We start from the raw sequence: 17,094 nt of genomic DNA on the forward strand, positions 1-17,094 counted from the left end.
CTCGCTTAATTTCTTCATTTTTTAAATCGACATAATGTTTTCCAGCATAACGTAGTAAATTTTTAATGGAATAATTTTTCATTTTTTATCCATCAAATAATTATCGATCTTGGCAACTTGCTATATTTTACAATCTTCAACCATTTCACCGTGTCGAATTTCTTTCATTCTGCTATTTGCGCTAAATATTTTCTACGCTATCTTCCTAAATTATAATCTTGCACTTTCCCTTAAACTTTTATCACACGATTTCCTGTACTCGTTACAGTAACAACGAGACAAATACTCGTATTTATCTTACCGTTTCTGACTTTCTTACACGTGAACATCAATGAACTCGTTCATCATTGGATACAAACTACTACATCGTTGCTCTTAACGTATTTAGTCTTGGAAAATAAAAATATTCGTCTCTCGTATGTTTTCGTCGTGGCTCGATTTTAAACGAACAGAAATTCCGCAACGTCGCAATATTCGCGGTTAATTCTAGGCGGTGTCGATCTTTCGGAAACGAAGCGATTTTTATTGCCAACCGCGTTACAGCAAATTAGTTCGCGCGTAGCCAAAATATCGTCGAAACCGGCAACGGTGTCACGAGTTATTAATACGCGTCTATGCAAGCCGAATGGCAGCTTCATTCACCAGGTAGCCGACACACAGCTTCCACGTAGAAGAACAGTATCACCGGAAAAGCGAGATGTCGCAACGAACGAACGATACGAATGGATAAAACATTATGATACGTAGCAGCGGGATGTTGCGACAGCAACGGACTCTTTGAAATTCGACACCGTTCGTTCTCGTTGGTTTTCGCGAGAAAAATCACGCGACCACCCGTTTGCCAGCGTCTCGAAGTTTTGGTTGTTTCGTTGCAACGCTGAGCCCGCGCAATTTTCAGTTACCTTCGCTATCAGATATTTGTTTAAATATCGTGGTCGAATATCTTTTATTTTTCCATTGACGCGTTGTTATTTCTATCAAATTTTATCTCTCGTATCGTTTTTATATAAATTTCTTATTTGCGTATTTCTAAAGTTTTCTGTTATTTTAATTTTCTATTTTTCTATTTTTGGGCCTGTTACAAGTGTGTTTTTTATATAGACAAAGAGAGGGTTGTTTATCTTTTTCTATCCAATTTCGTTGATTTTACCGAATTTTTAATTTCTTCTTCTCCTTTTTATTCAATTTTCGTATTTGTTTACCCTCCCCCTGGTACGTTTTACTTTCGTCGTAATTGTAATTTTGTACTGGGAAAGGGCCGCCTGCTTTTTCATCGGCTTCTATTCATTTTCCTATTTGTGCGTCCTTTTGAATTTTCCTGTTTTTGTTCGAACTTATTTTACTTTCATTCTAGCAATTTTCATAACGATAATTTCACATAGAAATGGCTTATTCGTGGTTTCCATGGATTTATGATACTTTTATCAAATTCTACATTTTTGTCGCCTTTACAATGAAATTTCTTTATTTATAAATTTCTATACTGTCTTCTCCTGAATTTTCACTTATTTTCTATCGCTTTCTTTTTTCCCCCCTTAAAATCTGCCCTATATTTCCCCATAAACACGGTGAAATCAGCTATTTTTATTAAAAGTGATAGTAGCCGGTCGTAATTTGAATCTTTTATCAACATTCATCCCGACGATAAATATCGCTTTCCGTTTTGGCGTCGAGTAAACTCTTTTTAACGGGGATATTCGTGAACAGGCGATATCCCATGATCCATTACCCCGAACTCGGCTGTAATATAGAAGGGAGGGGTCTTATTTTTAACCAGGGCGACTAAACAAACTCTTTTCTCTTCTTTCACCGACGAAAAGTCACTTTGAGTCACGACTAATATTAGGTCGGTGCACATGCCGCGCAATTAAATCTGACGTTTCTACGCCCACCTGTACACTGTATTACGATCCACGTAGAAACATTCATCTAGTCGATCGTTCGCTTCAATACTCATTTTCTAACGTATGTTTCGCATTTTATAGAAAATATCCGTAAAATTTCATGTATTGATTAATTTTGATTGAACGATAAATTTCTTTGAATCGTGAATCATCGAACGTAAGGAAGAATAACAGTTTCAACGAGTAGTTTTATGGTGATACTGTCAATAATAGAGTGGACGTGATCTCTAGAAGTGTTTGTTTCACAGCGGTAAGCAATGGTTTCCGGTCAGATAGATCTTTCACTTTATATTTCAAACGCGATATTCTAATTAATATTCAATAAAATTGCAAGATTAAATGCTATTACACAGAAAATATATGAAAAATATTTATTATGAATTTTTTGAAAAATATTTATTATGTATGAATTTTTCTGAGTAATGTTAAAAAGGTATGTATTTATTTAGAATTATTGTTCTTTCTCTTGCCATATCTTTATGCCCAGTGTTAGTTCAAATTCGTTTAGATATTTTTTACAAGAGCATCAAGTTTGTTATATTGTATGAATTTTTCTGAGTAATGTTAAAAAAGCATGTATTTATTTAAAATTATTTTTCTTTCTCGTCATATTCTTATGCCCAGTGTTAGTTCAAATTCGTTTAGATATTTTTTACAAGAGCATCAAGTTTGTTATATTGTATGAATTTCTCTGAGTAATGTTAAAAAAGTATATATTTATTCAGAATTATTGTTCTTTCTCTTGCCATATCTTTATGCCCAGTGTTAGTTCAAATTCGTTTAGATATTTTTTACAAGAGCATCAAGTTTGTTATATTGTATAAATTTTTCTGAGTAATGTTAAAAAAGTATGTATTTATTTAGAATTATTTTTTTTTCTTTTGTCATATCCTTATGCCCAGTGTTAGTTCAAATTCGTTTAGATATTTTTCACAAGAGCATCAAGTTTGTTATATTGTATGAATTTCTCTGAGTAATGTTAAAAAAGTATATATTTATTTAGAATTATTGTTCTTTCTCTTGCCATATCTTTATGCCCAGTGTTAGTTCAAATTCGTTTAGATATTTTTTACAAGAGCATCAAGTTTGTTATATTGTATGAATTTCTCTGAGTAATGTTAAAAAAGTATGTATTTATTTAGAATTATTGTTCTTTCTCTTGCCATATCTTTATGCCCAGTGTTAGTTCAAATTCGTTTAGATATTTTTTACAAGAGCATCAAGTTTGTTATATTGTATGAATTTCTCTGAGTAATGTTAAAAAAGTATGTATTTATTTAGAATTATTTCTTTTTCTTTTGTCATATCTTTATGCCCAGTGTTAGTTCAAATTCGTTTAGATATTTTTCACGAGAGCATCAAGTTTGTTATATTGTATGAATTTCTCTGAGTAATGTTAAAAAAGTATGTATTTATTTAGAATTATTTTTCTTTCTCGTCATATTCTTATGCCCACTGTTAGTTCACATTCGTTTAGATATTTTTCACAAGAGCGTAAAGTGAAAGATCTGCTGGTAGAAAACTTTCGCACACAACTGTAAATATAGTAAATTGGTTGTATGTATGCAGATTAGTGATGTAATACGTGTTAAATAAGGCTTCTATATACGTGCGTTGCTTTTCTATTGCAGTGGTTGGTATGTCAATTGATTGTTATGATTTTTGTTGTAGTTTCATGCAACTACGTATATTTTTGTTTCCTCTTTTTATTGATCATTTAAGAGAAACGATAGGTGAAATTGTACCCTTAACATTGAGAAAGCTGTACTTACAGATTAAGATCACATACGTGAAATCTAAACAGTCGACGTTACAGAATTAGTAACAACGTAACCAGCAATCTACTAATATTATACGCGTAACGTATCGAAGTTCCAAAATAAATCATTATGATTCAGTATGATTCAGGGTTATAAAGAAACCATAATCATAAATTCAACGCTATTTCAACAATGTAAATACAATAGGGAAACTATCACACTCATTGGCAAGCAACATTCTTTTTCCAATACTTTATAACAAAAAACAATAGAACGAGTGAAAAAGTCTAATTATAAAAGAACATCTAGCTTTTCACTTTTCATGATCCTGTCGACACTTTATCCTCCAGAAAATCGATTCATCAAACATTTCACTTTTCATTCTTCACCATTCGATATTAATATTATTCGAAGACAATTCGTTTCCCTAAAAATCGGACACCAAATGAAATAAAAATTGCAAACTGAATAAAAATCATGAACTGAAACAAATAGAATGATGCAAAATTACAGTAGACTTAAATCTATTATTCCATTGACAAACCAAAAAAAAAAAAAAAAAAAAAAACACACACACAGGAAAATAAGGAGAAAAATATTCCTAATAACAAAAATTTCGTTTCATTTCTAAGATTCCAACTACGATAAATTAAACCTCCTCTTAAAGCTCATCGATCATTTCAATTTACCTTCGAACGTTTGATAACTAACGACACTAACTTACTATTATTAATTGGACGAGCTGGTCCATCCCCGAGGACAGGTCAGTTCCGCGATTTCCGTATTCTCGCAATCTTTTTCCGTGTGTCGCGATGGCCAGAGGAGATGCTCTCCCTCGCTCCTTCTCTCTTTCGGCCGGTGCACACACGCAGAAAGCACGTTATTTTTGTCGGCACGAATACCCGGCACGTAGCCTAGTCCAGAGTCGCTAACCCAGGGAATTCGAGCGCGTCTTCTTCGGGGAGCCTCGCTCCTACCTAGTGTCGCTCTCTTCCATTCGACCACGAAACGCCATCGACTGACCCATAAATCGACACGAAATCGATCGACGTTCTGAAACCTATATTCCAGGTAACACCAGTGATAAGTAGACTGTAGATATTTATGCAAATTCGTATTTTTGAGAGCGTAACTAAAGCACGAAGCATGATCAAATGCTTGTTTCACTTGCTAAATATTATAATTGTTAATCCATTCTCGATATTTTACATATTTTTACGTATCTACCGTTGCATACTCTGGCCTATTACGTGTATTTTCATTGTACGAATCGTTTTGTGAATTTTCTCATCCTCGAACCTATCGCAAAGGCATAAAATTCCGCAGTCTTCTAATAAGATTTTAGTAATATAATTTAATTAATATAAATTATTCGAGGATTGTTACGTGCGAAGCGACAGTTCGATCGTTGTCTTGTGTGTAGACACGCGTGTTTGAGTTTTTAATTTTTATCGAATCGAACGAAATTCGTTGAATTCTAAGAAAGACGTGTTCGTATGAGCAGAAGTTAAAATAATAGTCGTCTAAAAAAGAGAAAGTTTTAATATAAATTATATTTCATATAACATTGTCAGAATAAAAATATTTGATGAAAAAGGAGTAGATTAGAAAATTGATAAAATTAGACATTTCATACATCACGATCTGGCACATTCATTTTATGTCATAGTAGCAAATTGTAAATTAAATTATAGTTGGCGAGATATTGAAATATACAGAACCTGATTAGAAGAGGTTACAGAACGTTGTTTTGACACGTTGTTAACGTATTTCGTGGTAGATGATTCGAGTATCTACGGATAACGTGATACAAGAGACAGCTGTTTGATAAAAATAAATTCCCTTCAGATGGCAGTATGATGAAACGATGGCTGAATTTACGTGCTCATAATCAAAATTTATGACAGTAAATCGTATCTTCGAATGAAATTTCGATAGATCACGTTGTACAGATCTTGTTATTTTTCAAACTCGTATTATACGAAACCAGCCCACGTATTCGTAAATATTTTTTATTACATTAACTATTTGCACTTGTATGTCGAGTGTGACTCGACATCAGTTTTTATCTCAGGAGCTCCCACTCCCACTCGACATTTTTTCATATCCACCTTTCTTTTGTGAAACGTGCGAAAGAAAAGCAGGATTGCATCCTGGAAATTGTTTCAAGAAATATCATACACTTAGAAATTACAAAATACAACAATAGTATGAATAAAACTGCTATTTAAGTGAATCTCTTTCTTCCTTTATTTATTTAAATTGTCTTATTCTTTAGTTAAAGTAAATTTCAAATAAAACGCTTAAAAGCGTTGGCAGCTGCTGCTAACGAAATTGAAATAAAATTGCCAGTGCAAAGGGTTGAAGCAATAATTTACCTTCTAAAGATATCTTACAACGTATCTTCAATATCTCGTGCAATTTCTTCTTTCGTAAAATTCGAAATTCTTTCGTAAAATTCGTACGTTGTAGATCTATGAATTAACTAGACGCTTTTCAAAATTCCATTAAATTTTTCTATTCGTCCCCGTCATGCTGAATTATTTGCAAGCCCGAGAACAACTTCCAAATGAAATTCGCAACGACACAGTTTCTCGCCGTTGTGTCTATTTTAAAAGGGATCACTGTAATTCCCGATATCATTTCAAATCTCACGCTCGACTTAATAAATCCCGTGCCAATGATCGATTTACCCGGTGCTAGGTGAACGTTACTATTTTCGTCGTTGATCGTGGGCATACTGTTTTCTTAGTCGTTCGAAGGGCTTTCCAATTCATCGAAACCAAGATACAACGTCCAAAGTTAACTTTTACGGCCTTTCAACAAACCATAAAATTCGGAAATCGTGTAATCAACTTCCCATGAAGAAAGAAAAAAAAAAAAAGAAGGAAAGAGGAACTTGATTCTCTGTAAATAACAGCCGCGGTGAGGTTTTACTGGAGCCAACATCCGAACGGATGTTTCGTGATTTGCGAGTGAATTCAGGACGACTCGGGCCGAATTCTCGCGATCCAGATATGTCGGTCGGGATGAATTTTCGGTTCGAGCGTATCGTATCTTGGTTTCTCGCCAACCTACAAACTTCTTTTGATTATCTTGAAACCTGAAGTTTATGAGATCTTCAGGTGAGGAGCGAGTTATACTGGAAACAATGAAAAGGAATCCTTTGGTAGTTGTAGTTTCGTCACTGAGTCTGTTCAACCAATTAACGAATTTTTATTCACTTTCAATCGATTTAATCTGTATTAATTAATCATATGTTTCATCAAAATATATTTTCAAAATATTGTATATTTGCTTAAAGAAAAATTCTCATTTGAGCATGGTGATCTGCGTTTGTGAAGTTTATCTAAATTTCTTTTTACGATCTCAAAATGGAGACCATATAACTAATAAATAACTTAAGAATATGAGTCACATATTAATAAAATTTACACCCACTTAACCATAGGTGTACGTATACGTAATGTTTATCAGAAGATTACATGTATTTTGAACCACGCATAGAAGTTTATAATTAACACGAAACTTCTATCGATTGAGTATAACAACTAGAATCTTTTAGTAAACTACATAAATCAGTGCTAAGTATTCTTTGTTACAACGTGTAACTGCGTAGAATGTCAAATATCAATAAATTATACATAATTTGCAACGAGTAAAATTCTCAGTTTGATAGACCAGAAAGTTAAGATTCAAACTAGAGTCGAAGTTTATATTAAACTCTGTTATAAAATTCAATCTATTAGGTTGTCCGAAATGTTTATAAGGAAATAATAGACGCACAATTTTTGTTTGTTTTATATTAGTTTATTGTATTATGCACGAACATAATGATAGAAATAGAACGAAAGGGATCATACCTAATTCAATAAAATAATATAAAACAGAAATTGTTGTTCGTCTATCATCACCTTATGAAACGAAAGAAACTTTCCGGACAACCTAATGTTTCTCCCAAATTCGAACCATAATCCATACGACAAATATAGTTCGATGTTACAGAGCCAAAGAATTAATTACCAAAAAATCATTCGTTTCGAAAGCAGTCGTCTTTTAATAGAAATTGTTAGACAAGAAGAGTTTTCGTCCTATTATTTTTCGTGACTCTCGTGAAACGTACAATTCGTTTAAAATTCCTTGAAGCTTCTCCTGTTTATTTAGCAGTTAAACCTCTGTTCTGTCGTTCGAAGCAAAGAAAGGTGCGAAATTTCTAAAATAACGTAGAATACGGTTTAGTTCGTCTCGATCTCGCGGCAAAATTAATTTTCTTTTTCATTGTCTAACGACATTGGCGGTCCTCGAGTTCCGTTTCCGGTTGCCTTCGAGAGTCGAGCAAACGCGGAATTCCTGCAAAACGGTTACGCCATTCCCGCGGATTCCAATTCCGGATACGATGATCCGATTCTAGCGTGGCATCGATTTAACTGGCCAGCTATTAATACATTCGTGATTCAAGGGAACAGATCGATGTTGATCGACGATCAAACTCTTGATTTCTGATCAATAGTCTGCGGAATCTCATGCACCTACGAGAAATTTCAAGATACAAAAATGCACAGTATACGCGTAATACGAAGAAACATACGAATCTCTTATCCTTTGTAATGTTTCACAGATAAAGTATTTTTCTGCCTAAGTGCCATTTTGTAAATTATATTTATAAAAATACGAATTTCCGTAAATGTCCACCGTCTGGCGATGCTCTAGCAGGAGAAAACAACGTTGCAGAGTCTATAGAAATTCAATGTTTGTTCAGTATTTATTTATTTATTATAGAAGCTAATTAATATTTCACAAATTAATATCACATTTTTGACTGTTGAGGAGTTCGAAGAGTTCGCGAAGAATAGATCGATGCGAGTCGATCGTCAAAGCATAATAGTTCGATAAGACAACGAGATTGAACGGTTTAGAAAAATGGTGGATTTTTGTTGAATTATATAAAATTATTATTTCGTAGTTTAGATTATTCCTTTTCTCTATAAAATTCGAAGGATTTAGTAGAGTGGAGTATTTGTCGCGAATTTTGTTTTTGTTTACCTACTGCGAGTATTTTGCGTCCGATTTAATTTTATTAAAGGTGCGCTCCATTTTGTCGAGTGAAATTATATTTGGTATGCGTGCCTTCCTTCGATGCCAAGTTATCCGGAGTTTAGCGTGATGAGAGAATGTGAATGAAATTCGGGGCATCTTTCAGTGACACCTGCCTTATATCTCAAACTTCTTCATGCTTTGTTTTCACTTTGTGCCTAAATTATTTTCACCTGGTTTCCTGTACAACGACAATGTAGGAGTTCAAAGTCATATTGTAACAACAAGTAACTTGACTAGTTAGTGTCAGAAATATTATTCATGTTACATCTATTTCTTTTAAGAACAAAAGGTATTTGTCCTTGTTCAATCGAAATTAAAATTGCCAATGGTAATGGACTCATTTACAAATACATTATGCGTTACTTTTTTACAAACACGTTTACATTTGCTCGTACTCACAGTTATATCATAATGATAATTATAATATCAATATAAAATAATGTACGTATAATAGTTGTTTTACAATTGTGGTATGTCACGGATAATAATATCACTTTCCAAGTCAACTTAGCAAACAAAGATGCAATAAGCTTAAGCTTTGTCACCTTAAATATTTCTGCTACGAATTGCGTGATTTTGTAACACGTGACGCAACTTCGCCTTGCTGAATAATATCAGTGTTACTATATACAATGGGCCTGAAATTTTATAGCTTTTACAGAAACAGTTTATTATTATACCGCTTAATCATGGAAGAATACAACAGTAAATACAAAAATACAAAAAAAGAAGAGATTTCTTCATATTTTTACATAATTACAAATATTTCGTGCCTTGATCCAGCTTTTACAAAAACAGTTTATTATTGCACTGCTTAATCATGGAAGAATACAACAGTAAATACAAAAAAAAGAAGAAATTTCTTCATATTTTTACATAATTACAAGTATTTCGTGCCTTGATCCAGCTTTTACAAAAACAGTTTATTATTGCACTGCTTAATCATGGAAGAACACAACAGTAAATACAAAAATACAAAAAAAAAGAAGAAATTTCTTCATATTTTTACATAATTACAAGTATTTCGTGCCTTGATCCAGCTTTTACAAAAACAGTTTATTATTATACTGCTTAATCATGGAAGAATACAACAGTAAATACAAAAATACAAAAAAAGAAGAAATTTCTTCATATTTTTACATAATTACAAGTATTTCGTACGTTGATCCAGTAGCAAAGAAAACCTGCTACAAAAGTCAATAATACATTTATTAATTTTATAAAAATTCTAATCAATTCAATATCAGTTTGCCACGAATAAATCGTATGACAAAGTATGACGTATATTCTATTTTTCTCGTCGTACGTGTCTCGTCGTAATGCGAGCGATATAACGAACTTACTACAAAATTCCATCCTCATTCACCAGCCCCCGGTTTCCTTTTCCGGATTACAAAGACCTGACGAACCGTGCGAGTCTTAACCGAGTGCCAAAAAAAGAAAAAGAAGCACACGACGATCTATTGATATCTATATTAATCATCCTCATTAGGTGGCTGGATAGGGGAGGAAGCGAAGAAGACTGAGGGGGCGGTTGCAGAGAAAAGAGTACTCGAATTAGTCGAAAGATTGCCCGCCGACGAAATGCATGCAGCAAGCAGCAGCGACAAACACTTCTCTTCGGAGAAGACCGAGGGTGGAAACGAGAGTCAAGTATTGACCAAGATGTCACAGACGATCACGGAATCTTCCACCACACATACGACCACGAAGAAAGAGTACATCTCATCGACGACGTCCTCGACCTTGACAAAATCTGGACAGGAACCCAGCAGCGTTAGCGTGAAGACTACCATTCATAGTACGGAACAGTCGTCCTCGGAGAATGGGGCACCTCCTGTTGTGCAGGTTTGTTAATTCTACAGTTTAATCGATACTTTAGACTAGTTGAAGAATGTAAACCGAAGCTCGTGAATGATTTCGAGATTACGTGGATGTGATAGTGAGAGAAGTATGAACAGACTCAACATGTTGGTAGATTTTTTTTAATCAGTCAGAATATCTCCCCATTGGAAAAGAAATTTCTAGTCAATACGAGGGCAAAGCAAATTCGAACTCAATACGAAATCAAAACGACACGATAAACGCATGTGTATAAAATTAATCATAATCTGTCATTGTTTTAAAAGCAGGGAATTCTTGGATATGTGAAATTGAAAATATTAAGACAAGTGGAACGACGAATTAATTAATTCTTCTTAGCTAACGTAGATTAATGGAATTTTGTATATAAAATTTAGAAATGAAAGATAGACGACAGTGAAGAGAAAAAGAAATGAAGAAATAGCCCTATTCTTCTCATTATTAATTTGTGCATGTGGATATTATTCGACTATGTGCTTGTAAAAGACAGAATTTGGGATACGATAAAATAAAAATAGTAATGCAAATGAATCTTTTTGACAAAAGGAATTAATCGTATTGGATCTTGTTTTTTCACAGTGCTACAAAGTAGAAGAACACGAAAAGATTATTCAAGACCAACCAGGCGAGATTCGTCAAGAGAAAACCGTAGTGGTTTCCCAAGACGAGGAAGGAATCAAACGAGACGTCAAATCTGCACAAATGTCGAAGCCAAGCAGAAAATGTACAGCTCCGAGATTCGTTTCGCCAATCACGGGGATGATCGTGGATCAGGGTACTGATATTATCCTCGAAGGAATCATCGATGGTAAGATAAATATCGTCTCTCAAGATATTAATTTACAGAATATTATTATTCTGTGTTTGAAGCACGATAAAATATTTATCGATTGATTTTGCCAAGCAGAATGTTTTTCTTTCGTCGTAACGAGTAGTTATTAGCGTGTCTTTAACGATTTCGAAGGATTCATCGATGACAAAATGAAACTGATTAAAATTTGCGATCATAAAATGATATATCATAGGAATGAAGTGCAGCAAAACGTTTGACACTTTACTTTGGCACGTAGAATATTTTCCTCTCGTCGAAACTTGAGATTATTACGCTTCTTAATATATTTTATATTATGTAGAAAATCTGATTGTTCTCTTGCCAAAATTGCATTTCACAGCACCGTCTAGCGATAAATTAATTTTATTTCATCGTTCGTTTACCTTTTGTAATTGCTTCGTAAATCTTGTACAGGGTTCCCCCAGCCATTTATCAGCTGGTCGAAGAATGGACAGGAATTGAAAACGAAGGACGGAATGACGATCACGTACGCGCATAATCACGTTCGTTTGGAACTGAAGAACGTAAATGTTAAGGACGCGGGACGATACACTTGCACGGCGAGCAACGAAGTCGGTTCTGCTAGTAGCACTGCCGATCTTGTTGTGAAAAGTACGTGATAATTGAGAGAAATCTTATTTATTAATTGAAAAAAATTCTATGTATTAACATCTTTCTTTTTATTAATTTCGAAAATTGAAACAGAGAATTTAGAATAACAGCAAGTTTCCTACGATTGAGTGGCCTGATACAAATTTCGCGGTTAATCTTTGAGAATTGAGAGAAATCTTATTTATTGATTTAAAAAAATTCTATGTATTAACATCTTTCTTTTTATTAATTTCGAAAATTGAAACGGAGAATTTAAAATAACAGCAAGTTTCCTACGATTGAGTGGGCTGATACAAATTTCGCGGTTAATCTTTGAGAATTGAGAGAAATCTTATTTATCTATTTAAAAAAATTCTATGTATTAACATCTTTCTTTTTATTAATTTCGAAAATTGAAACAGAGAATTTAGAATAACAGCAAGTTTCGATTGAGTGGCCTGATACAAATTTCGCGGTTAATCTCTAATTCCTAATTTCTATTTCTTTCAATTTAATTTCATTCTTAGAGCCTATCTTTAATGAAATTTCACACGGTTCCAATAAATTTCAGAAACAATATTCCCACCGGTGTTTGGCAGAAGATTGCAAGCTCAGGTTGTGAAACGCGGAGACCGTGTGAATATGGAAGTAGAAATCACAGGAACACCAGAACCTACAGTTACTTGGTTCAAGGACGATGTTCCTATCAAAGAACGTCCACCGCAATTGAGGATCAAGCAGCAAGGAAATTGTTACATGCTACTCATCGATAAAGGTACAGGGTGTTAAACATTCACTTAATTAATAAATAATTCATAAAAGTATTATTTTCAAGTTACTCTTCGTGACATTCATTATAAGTATGATAAAATGTATTTCAGCTGAAAAGGAGCACGCTGGAAAATACATGGTTCGAGCAACAAATGCCGGTGGAGAAGCTCAAAGTATAGCAGATTTTGCTGTCTTCGAGCCAACACCAGACACCATGGTAGAAGTCCATAAAACTGTCATCTATGAGAATGTGCAAGACAAGAAAGTTATCCAGGTAATTATTTCTTTCTACGATCATTAATCATATAGATCAACTTTAACAATAACAACATTAATTTCGATATTTTAATTTCGACTTCTAAATTAAATCTTTTAACATAAGATCAAACTTATATCATAAAATAATTCATTAAAATTTTCTAATAAAAAATGGCAGAATCAAAATTATCCTAACATTGAAATTTTCCACTAAAACATTTGCAAATTAGACTTTCATACTTTATCGGTTAAACGCCCAAACCAATTTTGTACGTCGTCCAATATATTTAGGATCGACTTCGATATATTAAAGATGCAAACTAACAAAATCCAGTATAACAACATCCACAAGACTTACAATACTAAATAAAAAAATTCTTCAAAGAAAACAAAGCATAAAGTCCTATATTCGTATTTAGTCCGACGAAAAGAAGAGCGAGGTTCCCTCTAGCAAACAATCGACAAGCGAACAAGTGACAACGACGAAAATTCAACCAATTCCACCATTAAAGACAACTCCCATCGTATCATCGGCGTCAATGGCCGAGACGACCAGAACGGTAGAAAAGATCGAGGAACCAGGATCCAGTTTGAGTCGTTCAGAAATGTTTTCATCCACTGTCGAATCTCATCAAAGTCAATCGAAATCCGAACAAAAGTTCCACATGAAGCTAGAGCACAAGACACCAAGCGTCACGGTAGAACCGAAGAAGGAAGAGAAAACGGTAATAAAAGAAGTAATTCGCGAAGAAGTAGACAAGAAGGGCTTCGAGCCACAAACTACAGTGATCGAGGAGAAAACGAAAATCGAAAACGAGAACATCGAAACTTCGACGATAGCCAAGAAAGACGCGTTGAGTTTCTTCGAGTCTATGACGAAGGAAACAGAGGCAACTCCGAAAGGTCCGAAAGAGATGATAAAATTAGTCGACGACGCTGATGGTCACGAAGTCAAGGTTGGAAAATTAACAAAAAATTACGAAAGATCTACCACTTTCCAAGAAGTGAAGAAACCAGAACCAAAGCCTGCGGAACTCCAAACTACGAAGAAAGCAGTCCACGAGATATTCACTAAATTAGAACAGGGTAGTACAGCTTCTCGTGGAGTGGACAACAAGCTGTTCGACTTCCCATACGAACCCTATAAACCACCGGTAGAGACCAAGAAGACAGTCGTGGAAGAAACAATGTCCTCGGGATCTTCTGTTCAAGGATCTGTAACTATGTCAAAGATGGAAAGCAAAATGGAAACTAAAATGGAGAGCAAGTCAGAGAGCTCTGAAATATTGATGGAGGGTTTTAAATTGGTACCAGAGCCTCCTCCAGAGATTGGTTACATGCCGAAGCCCGAAGAATTAAAAAAAAAACGCCCTGACGTGTCCATCAAGGCTAAACAGCTGCAAGAATCCTTCGACAAAACCCTGTCTCCTATAGATGCGCCTATCGGCGGTGTGAAGATTTTCCCTACACCTTCTCCAAAGATTAGCGAAGCTCCGAAAGTGGCGCCATCCTTTTCTATGCCACCTCCGCCGTTTGAGCTCGAGAAGAAAGAGGTAATCGAAGAACCGTGCGTCAGAAAGGAAATTCACGAGAAGAAGGATTACGTGTCTTCGTTCAGAGCAACGTCTCCAACTAGGCCTTGGTCATCGTCGTCTGATGTGGAAACTAGGTCACACGTGTCTACGGATTTGTCAGAATACAGGTGTCAGTCAGCTGCATCGAGTCATCAGGAGATTCTTAGGTCTACTTCGCCTAAACCTTCGGCCGATGGATTGGCTATGGAGAAATCTTGGGCGAAGAAGTATGCTGATTCTACGAGAAAGTCTTGGCCCCCTCAGGAAGAGGCGAAGTTTAAACAGGACTGGCAGACTCCTAGCGAGGATTTCAAGAGTACGCAAAGGGAGGTTAAGAGGGAAGTGGAAGAGATCGACGGTGGAATTAGAAAGACTAGTATGGAGTCGTCCAGCACTACAGAAAGGCGTTCGTGGAGTTCGAAACAGGAATCGACGGAGAAGATGTCGAAAAGAGCTCCGTCTCCACCTAAAATTCAACCAATCATTTATAACGCTGAAACCATCAAAGTGGATCATGTGGTGAATAAAATGGAGGAGAAGTCGTCGTACGAAAAATACACTAGTGAATTCGACACGAAGAAGTCAGAGAAATCGGAGAAGATGGAAGAGACATATTCGAAGAAATGGACAGGATCTGACGATCTGAAGGCTCCAAGTCTCGTCAGAAGTGTCGGACCGCCGAAAATACCAGTGGCCCAACCGTATCAGTTGACACCAACTCCTCCAGCTACGGATCAGATTATTCTGGAACCGGGTCCTCCTCCGGAAATCGGATATATTCCGGCACCAACAGTCAAAGAGAAAAAGATCGAGAAGATAGAGAAGTCCTTGGAGGTGTCGTTGGAGCATCAGCCAGCTAAAATTCCACCTGGAGGAATCAGAACCTTTCCTCCAGCTCCAAAAAAGGAAGAGCCACCTGCGTTGCCTCCTAAAGACGTTAGAATGACTCCTCCTCCTATCCCGGCTAAGACGCAAACACCTGTAGAGATCCTAGAACCGTTTCCATTTAAACCTTCTCCTCCATCTACGATAAAGACGCCAAAAGTGCCACCTCCGCCGACTCCAACGAAATTTATCAAAAGCAGCTTTACTCAAGAAAGTGACTACGAATCGGACATGGATAGTTTGATGAAAGCAAAATGGAGGCCATACGAGAGCGACAGCGAAGAGCCACGTTATCGAAGAGTTCAGCCACCAGTGCCTAAGCAGCCGATTAGGCCAAGGTCCACCGAGCCTGAGCCACTTCCCCCATCTAAATTCGAGGTTCCCCCTGCAACTGTGGGTCCACCTAGACCCGTGATCACCAAAGAACAGCAAGAGAAAGTTTGTAAGAAGACTACGACTTTTAAAAAACAAGAGAAAGAGATGAAACAGCAACAACAGAAATATCAAGTGGTTCAGCCTCCACCACAGATCGAATTGAAGCCTGGCTCTCCTCCTATCTATGTTCAACCAGCCACGAAGAGTCCAACGCCGAAAAGTCCACCTGGTAAGAAGCCAGAATCTCCGAAATTCAAAGTGAAGACGTTCCAACAGGAAAGTGGATACATGGCAGATACCGACGAGCCGTTCCAGCAGAGAAGTTCGATTCAATCGATGCAGAAAAGCTTCGGAAAGCACGAATCTTCGTCGTCCATGACCTCTCACACGGAGTCACGCACTTCGTATCAGGAAAGTCGATCGGAATATTTTGAGAGCAAAAGTTACGATAGCCGACAGCAGCAACAGAAAAAGGAATCGTTCGTGTCACCTGCTCCTTCGAAGCAGCCGACAACTCAGCCAGCCAGCGTTCAACAACGTAGCTCGTTCGTTGAAAAGAGCTACGCGTCCTCCGCGTCCCCGTCGAGATTCAGTTCTACGAAGGTTGGAGAAGTGTGCTTTCACTAGCTTGATGTGTATAGAGAGCAGGATGAACAGCGCGGAGTTGCTTGGATCGAAGAAATTCTTCTTTGTTTAATCGAATGAATCGATCGTGTCTTTTTAACAAATGTCTTCTTTTAGCTTTTGTGTTGAGATAACAATTGTGTGTTAATTGCGATGCGTTTTTAACCAGTTTGTTATAGGTTTATACTTATCGTCTGAGAGTTGAACATACAGTTTGTTGCTTTGTAGTCCTCAATTGGTAAATATCTTGGTAGATTGTTACATTTGATTATCATTACACCAAAAGATATATTAGAGCGAAATGTTAAAAGATTTATTAAATCAGATTATAACATTAAGAAAATATCAAATACGAAGCTCTTTCTAAACTAGAAATATAAATGCTAAAAATAAATGCTAAAATGCTAAAAATATATGAAATATAAAACTCTGAGTGAAATTTGCGACGTGAAAAGCTGCTAATAAGTTTATCAATCCTAAAGTAACTTTAAACACGTTTTCTATATTTTATATAACATCAGAGTGAATCTTCCAAGTTTCGAATGCTTTCGAATTAATTT

At 35.8% G+C, this 17,094-nt stretch overlaps 1 protein-coding gene across 8 annotated transcripts in view; it reads left to right on the plus strand.

The window, feature by feature from the left end:
• The window catches only part of LOC138178705 (titin), an 81,892-nt gene that overhangs the window by 55,535 nt on the left and 9,263 nt on the right, over positions 1–17,094 (plus strand). For 7 of the 8 annotated variants that reach the window (XR_011172895.1, XM_069111234.1, XM_069111318.1 and 4 more), the window contains 6 exons: positions 10,254–10,609; positions 11,204–11,432; positions 11,871–12,068; positions 12,619–12,822; positions 12,929–13,092; positions 13,496–16,513. Coding sequence is in view for 7 of the 8 variants with exons in the window: in XM_069111234.1 (XP_068967335.1) it covers positions 10,254–10,609; positions 11,204–11,432; positions 11,871–12,068; positions 12,619–12,822; positions 12,929–13,092; positions 13,496–16,513 (4,169 nt within the window). In the remaining variant the exon portion in view is untranslated. The remainder of the gene's footprint in view (positions 1–10,253; positions 10,610–11,203; positions 11,433–11,870; positions 12,069–12,618; positions 12,823–12,928; positions 13,093–13,495; positions 16,514–17,094) is intronic. The other variant, XM_069111423.1, reaches the window with a different exon arrangement.

Source organism: Bombus flavifrons, chromosome 1 (genome assembly GCF_040668555.2).
Source record: "Bombus flavifrons isolate JBK064 chromosome 1, iyBomFlav1_principal, whole genome shotgun sequence".
NCBI classification, from domain to species: domain Eukaryota; kingdom Metazoa; phylum Arthropoda; class Insecta; order Hymenoptera; family Apidae; genus Bombus; species Bombus flavifrons.